The sequence below is a fragment of the Salvelinus fontinalis genome, chromosome 24 (assembly GCF_029448725.1).
Source record: "Salvelinus fontinalis isolate EN_2023a chromosome 24, ASM2944872v1, whole genome shotgun sequence".
Classification (NCBI taxonomy): domain Eukaryota; kingdom Metazoa; phylum Chordata; class Actinopteri; order Salmoniformes; family Salmonidae; genus Salvelinus; species Salvelinus fontinalis.
The window spans coordinates 13483953-13491244 of NC_074688.1; the positions used below are offsets into that span (position 1 = coordinate 13483953).

At 43.8% G+C, this 7292-nt stretch overlaps 1 protein-coding gene across 1 annotated transcript; it reads left to right on the plus strand.

The window, feature by feature from the left end:
• The first annotated feature begins 27 nt into the window (after positions 1–27).
• Positions 28–6917, plus strand: LOC129821966 (tapasin-related protein-like). The gene is made up of 8 exons (XM_055879751.1): positions 28–371; positions 546–728; positions 840–1118; positions 2277–2606; positions 2888–3223; positions 5534–5632; positions 5786–5802; positions 6486–6917. The coding sequence occupies exons 1-8, from the start codon at positions 326–328 to the stop codon at positions 6498–6500; spliced, it is 1305 nt and encodes a 434-aa protein (XP_055735726.1). The 5' UTR covers positions 28–325; the 3' UTR covers positions 6501–6917.
• Positions 6918–7292: the final 375 nt, after the last annotated feature.

Consider the following 7292-nt stretch of genomic DNA (forward strand, 5'->3'; position numbering starts at 1 on the left):
TTTACAGCGCCACTCATGGCATGGATGTATGGGGGGGGGGGGGTTAGTTGAAGTTTTTAAAATGTTATTCCTCATTCACATATTATCTGATGATATTAGTTTACTACTACAAGACATTATTAAAAATCTAACGTTAACTTGTCTTACTGCACGGAGTGAGGCTGAAATCAGCTTTTTAGACTGTTTTAACGTATAATATTATGACTTACGAGCATGAGCAGATTCAATTTTTTTCACTTGCGTCAAATTGCCGAAATGAAAGTGAAAGTTCTTGGAGTCGAATGGCATGGGGAAAGACATCTCCTGAAGACAGTTTTGTCACATTATGCGTTTAAACGTCAATATTGTTATCTGTTTATTTCTCTGTGCAGGTAGGCTACCGTATGCGAGTATTTCTCTTTCCCCAGACGGTTTCACGCATGCTGTGCTCATTCAGAGTTCTTATGAATGGACTATTTGTTAGCCGATAATTATGATTGATCTTTAAAGGTGAAGTTAAATGTTAAACTCATTGTGATTATTCTACTTATTCATCTATTTGACAGAGGTGTCAGGAATCCAGTCTTTAGAACAGGTGCCTTGGCTGCCCTGTATGCTGGTGGATGAACGTGTAAAGTTCAATGAGGGACATGCTGAAACCGAGTACCAACACAGAGACGCTGGGCTGCAGTTTGGACATCCAGGGGACAGTGCATTGAACCCTAATGCCATTACCTTCCTTGTTACAGGTGAATGAGAGAAACAGCTAAACAAGTGTCAGATTTGGTTATGTTTTCTACACTGATGGTTAATGTTTGGTGTTTCAACACTGAGAGGTGCTCTTCAAACCGTGTGTTCAGGCTCTAAGGTGGACATGAGGAAGTACATTGAAGGAGCAGTAGTGGAGCACCAGCTGCAGTGTGAGATCCGCAGGTACAGCACAGAGGGTATCCAGGTGCGTTGGCCAGGTTTAGGAGCCCAGGAGCATGACATCTGGTTCACCTGCACCTTACGGCACACCGACGGCCTCTTCGTCATCACCAGCTTCCTCAGACATACCCCTGCCACGCCCACACCTGGCCAGGCAGACTACCACAACTGGGCCGCCATCGCAGACAGAGAGACGCTAACCACCTCAAGTAATTCAAACTTTTAATGCCGTCTATTTGTTATGCAGTAGATCTCATGTCAAGCTCATTCCACGGAGGGTCGAGTGTCTGCGGGTTTTCTCGAAACACTTTTTAAAAACTTTTATTTTACTGGTCAGTTGAGAATAAATTCTTATTTACAATGGCGGCCAAACCCTAACCCGGACGACGCTGGGCCAATTGTGCGCCTGCCTATGGGACTCCCAATCACGGCCGGTTGCGATAAAGCCTGGAATCGAACCAGGGTCTGTAGTGACGCCTCTAGCACTGAGATGTGCTCGACCGCTGCGCCACTTGGGAGCCCAAAACTTGATTGATGAATTAAGGTTACTCATTAGCAAGGACTCGGCCTTCTGTGGAATGAGTTTGACACCCCTGCTTTAGATGTAGACTGTACTCTGGTCCAGTGCTTCCCATTCCTGGTCATGGGGACCCCAAGCGGTGCGCATTTGAGTTTTGAGCCTAGCCCTAATCAACAGTTAAATCCTTAATGATCCATACTGACCAATATCCACCTCCAGAGATGTTTAGTAAGCGCCACGATATTTGTATAAAGTGGAGTGAGACTTCATCAAAACCAGGCAGGTAGTAAACAGCAGTTCCCTTCCACCAGAGATGAAAGCAACAACTGTACAACTGCTTATCAAAGGCTTGATAAATTGATTAGTTGAATCAACTGTGTTAGTGCTAGGGCAAAAACAAAAATCTACACCCCTTGGTGTCCCCTGAACCAGGATTGGGAAGCACTGCTCTAGTCTGTAGCGTATGTCAGTGGAGGCTGCTTAGGGGAGGACGGCACATAATAATGGCTGGAACGGAGCTAATGGAATGGCATCAATCACATGAAACCATGTATTTGATACCATTCCACCTATTCCGCTCCACCAACCTCCTGGGGTCAGTGTTTCCTTTTATACCCTTGTTAATTTACTTTAGGCAGTTGTTATCTTGAGTTATGATCCATTGTAAAGTGCTTCTCTCTCCTGAAAGTCTGAGTCACATTCTGTGCAGTATGTCTGTGTCACACACAACAGAATAAGTCCCTAGCTATAACCTCCCTTTTTCCCCCCAAATTCCTCCCTCTCCCTCCTCTGCACCCCATGCCCCCCTTCCTGCCCTGCCTTGGCTGTGACCTCTGTCTGTGTGTAGCTGTGATGCTAGTCTTCACCCGCACTCCCTCTGTGTGGGTGGGCCTAATGAAGCAACCGAGACTGCACTGTCAGTTTGACGTGGACCACGAGGCAGCCGACCTGACAGTGGAATGGCGTTTGCAGCGACGCGGCGAACGCACCACGCTCTTCAGCCACTCCAGCCGCTCGGGCCAGAGGGAGGGGGGCGGGGTGGAGCTTAAGGGCATCGGTAGGGGCGACGCATCCCTGACGCTCCCTCTCACCAAGCAGAGCAGCGAGGGGACGTATGTCTGCCTTGTCTCGGTGCCTCCGCTGTTTGGCAGCCATGAAATTGCTCTGCACATCATGGGTAAGGTGGAGGGGTTAGGGGTCACGGGACATGAGGCAGATACATTTAATTGTTGAAACTTTGCTCACTCATTTGCGCTATCATTGAAAATTGAAATGATAAACAAATTACTTTTATTATCACTACCTGATATGGTATACACATGAATGAATATGTACATATCTATGACATGATGACCATAACAACCAATTAAAGATGTCATAGACTGCCATTTTGATCACCCGGTATATACCGCCAACATCCTAATTGTAATGCCAGTCATTTCTGACATCGTCCCTCAGAGCCTCCTCGCGTGTCCTTGAACGTGGACTCTGTCATCTCCTTGGTGGACACGGAGAAGCAGAAGGTGGTGTGTGAGGCAGGGGGTTACTACCCCCTGGATGTGGAGATGGAGTGGTTCAGGGAGCCCAGTGGTGGAGGTGGAGGCCTCCTACCAGAGAAGCTGGACACTGTCCTGTACTCCAGCCACCGCCACCACCAGGACGGGACCTACTCTCTGTCGGCCTTCTTCCTGCTCCACGCTTCCCTGCGTGACTCGGGCTCCAAGTACTTCTGCAGGGTGTCTCACAGCTCCCTGCGCATGCCCATCCGCAAGAGCTTCACCCTCATCGTCACAGGTTAGGTGGTTTAGGAACTTCTCATGAAGTCTTCAAGTAAAGGTAGTTTTCTCAGGCACAGTTGAGTACCTTACAACCCAATCTGATTACGTACAGTGATACAGTATGTGTTCATACACATTTCTGCAGATTTACAGAAGCATATTTTAAATATACAGTTGAAGTCTGAAGTTTACATACACTTAGGTTGGAGTCATTAAAACTCATTTTTCAACCACTCCACAAATTTCTTGTGAACAAACTATAGTTAACAAACTATAGACATCTACTTTGTGCATGACACAAGTCATTTTTCCAACAATTGTTTACAGACAGATTATTTCACTTATAATTCACTGTATCACAATTCCAGTGGGTCAGAAGTTTAGATACACTAAGTTTTGACTGCCATTAAACAGCTTGGAAAATTCCAGAAAATGATGTCATGGCTTTAGAAGCTTCTGATTGGCTAATTGACATCATTTGAGTCAATTGGAGGTGTACCTGTGGATATATTTCAAGGCCTACCTTCAAACTCAGTGCCTCTTTGCGTTGAAACAGCCAGGTCCTCAGAAAAAAATTGTAGACCTCCACAAGTCTGGTTCATCCTTGGGAGCAATTTCCAAATGCCTGAAGGTACCACGTTCATCTGTACAAAAAATAGTACGCAAGTATAAACACCATAGGACCATGCAGCCGTCATACTGCTCAGGAAGGTCTCCTAGAGATTAACGTACTTTGGTGCGAAAAGTGCAAATCAATCTCAGAACAACAGCAAAGGACCTTGTGAAGATGCTGGAAGAAACATTTACAAAGGTATCTATATCCTCAGTTAAACGAGTCCTATATTGATATAACCAGACAGGCCACTCAGCAAGTAAGAAGCCACTGCTCCAAAACCGCCATAAAATAGCCAGACTATGGTTTGCCACCGTACATGGGGACAAATACCGTACTTTTTGGAGAAATGTCCTCTGGTCTGATGAAACAAAAATGGCCATGAAGACCATCGTTATGTTTGGAGGAAAAGGGGGGAGGCTTGCAAGCCGAAGAACACCATCCCAACCGTGAAGCACGGGGGTGACAGCATTATGTTGTGCGGGTGCTTTGCTGCAGGAGGGACTGGTGCACTTCACAAACTAAATGTCATCATGAGGCAGGAAAATGATGTGGACATATTGAAGCAACATCTCAAGACATCAGTCAGTCAGGAAGTTAAGGCTTGGTCGCAAATGGTTCTTCCAAATGGACAATTACCCCATGCATACTTCCAAAGTTATGGCAAAATGGCTTAAGGACAACAAAGTCAAGGTATTGGAGTGGCCAACACAAAGCCCTGACCTCAATCCTATAGATAATTTGTGGGCAGAACTGAAAAAGCGTGAGCGAGCAAGGAGGCCTACAAACCTGACTCAGTTACACCAGCTCTGTCAGGAGGAATGGGCCAAAATTCACCCTACTTATTGTGGGAACCTTGTGGAAGGATACGCGAAACGTTTGACCCAAGTGAAACAATTTAAAGGCAATGCTACCAAATACTAACTGAGTGTATGTAAACTTCTGACCCACTGGGAATGTGATGAAAGAAATAAAAGCTGAAAGAAATCATTCTCTCTACTATTATTCTGACATTTCACATTCTTAACATGAAGTGGTGATCCTAACTGACCTAAGACAGGGAATTTTTACTTGGATTAAATGTCAGGAATTGTGAAAAACTGACTTTAAATGTCTTGGCTAAGGTGTATGTAAACTTCCGACTTCAACTGTACACAGTTGAGTCAAGTTGCCTGGATGTCCTTTTGGCGGTCGACCATTCTTGATACATACGGGAAACTGTTGAGCATGAAAAACCTAGCACCATTGCAGGTGTTCACACAAACCGCTGTGCCTGGCACCTACTAACATACCACGTTCAAAGGCACTAAAATATTTTGTCTGGCCCATTCACCCTCTGAATGGCACACATACATAATCCATGTCTCAATTGTCTCAAGGCTTAAAAATCCTCCTTTAACCCGTCTCACCCCCTTCATCTACACTGATTGAAGTGGATTTGACAAGTGATCTCAATAAGGGACCATAGCTTTGACCTGGATTCACCTGGTCAGTCTGTCAAGCAGGCGTTCTGAAGGTTTTGTATACTCCGTGTTTATATAGTCTTCAGAGGATATTGATCCAAACACATACTATACTGTATGCAGCACCAATTCATGACCACTTGATGGCAGCCCCAATACATACAGTATGTACTGTAGTATGCTTTGAGAGGAGAACATGCCACAAGAAACTGCATTGACTGATACAACTTTGGTTGTTGTGTTTTATCAGAGGTTGACAGTTGGAACTTGCTGTGGTTGTTCTTTGGCTGTGGATTCATCCTGGTCATGGTGGCCACTTTGTGTGTGATGCTACCCCGCCTGAGCTCAGGTGAGCGTCTCTAGTTCTCCACCGACTCTGTCCTTTACCTTTTAGTCATTGCCAGGTTCAGTTTTGTTAGTGAGTTCACCCAATTGAGATCTTGCTAGTTGTTGTTTGCTTGCTAGGACAACTTATTGAACTTTTACTGTTTTTCTTTCACAGCAAGAAAAGCAAACAAGGTGGGTACATTTTCTTCCATAACGCGGGTGTGTGCGTTTTCAAGTGTTATTAGTCGTATATACGGGATGCGCATGGTATACATCATCGAACGAAATGCTTACTTGCAGATTTTGTCTCGACAATGCAACAACCATAAGAAATAATAAAATATAAGAAAATGAACATAAAGTAAATGGGAGTAGAATACAATAAACATTTTAGCATAAGTATAATACAGGAAGGCAAAATATATAGTCCAATATTTACATGTGTATTGGGGGGGGAGAGAAGTGTTTAAACTGAGCAGTATAGTAAGAGTTTGGTAGCAGCAGTTGTGATGTGTGTGTAGAATGAATGTAGGGTTGTCACGATACCAGCATTGCGTTACTCCGAGGTATCGTGGCAAGGAAACAAAACATGAAGCAGACTAAATTTCCTGATGGAAAACAGTCCTAATGTTGGAAACAAGCAGCCTTATGTTGTCACCCAGAATCACATGTTTCTTTAACAAGCTATAGCACACAATATTATACATAAAGCAGTCTGCTTTGTGTTTTCCTTTTTGCCATGGAGAATCAGGTATTGTAGTATTGCAATTCTGGTATCGTGACAACCCAACATGACTGTATACGTGTGGGTGAGAGAGAGAGCGAGAGAAAGACTTCCCTGCTCATTGTGTGTGTTCTGTGTCTCTCCTGTTCAGAGAAAGCCCTACTGAGAGAACATGCCAGAGTGGTTAGAGCTGATCTCCATGGATACAGACAGTCCATTCCTACCCTCCTTCTTCTACTCCTTCTCCATCTCAGTACCTCTCTATCAGGGGGTTTATTTCGGGACTGTGGGTATAGTGTGTGTCCATCAAGTCATTTGATATAGGGTAATGTTTCTCCCGATTCTACCATTATAAAAGTACAGTAAATATAGAGAGATTGATCATGTGTTTTTCATTATTTGGGAACGAGGGACTATCCCACAAGGTCATAGTACTGCTCTATGATAATACCACTCTAAGATTGTGTAAGGTAGCTTAATTTTGCTATGACAAATACTTGACATGGAATAATGATTTTCTTTTATAAAAAGGCACGATCATGTTTGATATGAAAATGTGCACTAAGAAATGTATTTGTTTGAAGTTGTTGTTTTCATTTGTATTTAATAGTTGCTGTTGTTTTGACTTTTTGCTCTAGAGAGTTCTACTAAGTTAGCGGGTCAGAGAGAGTGTGTGATGTCATGTCCAATCAAGCTTTATTTATACAGCACATTTCCGTCATGGAATGCAACGCAATGTGCTTCACAGGAAGGAAAACAATGAAAATAAAAACTGAAATATTTACTACACAAGAGGATAAAAACAGAAAGAATAACAATGAAAACTGAAACACTATAAAGCACCCTAAGGAAAAGCAATGCTGAAAAGGTGTGTTTTAAGATCTCTTTTAAATATGTCCACAGTTTTGGCCCCCCTTGGATTCTCTGGCAGGCCATTCCAGAGGCTGGGGGCATAATA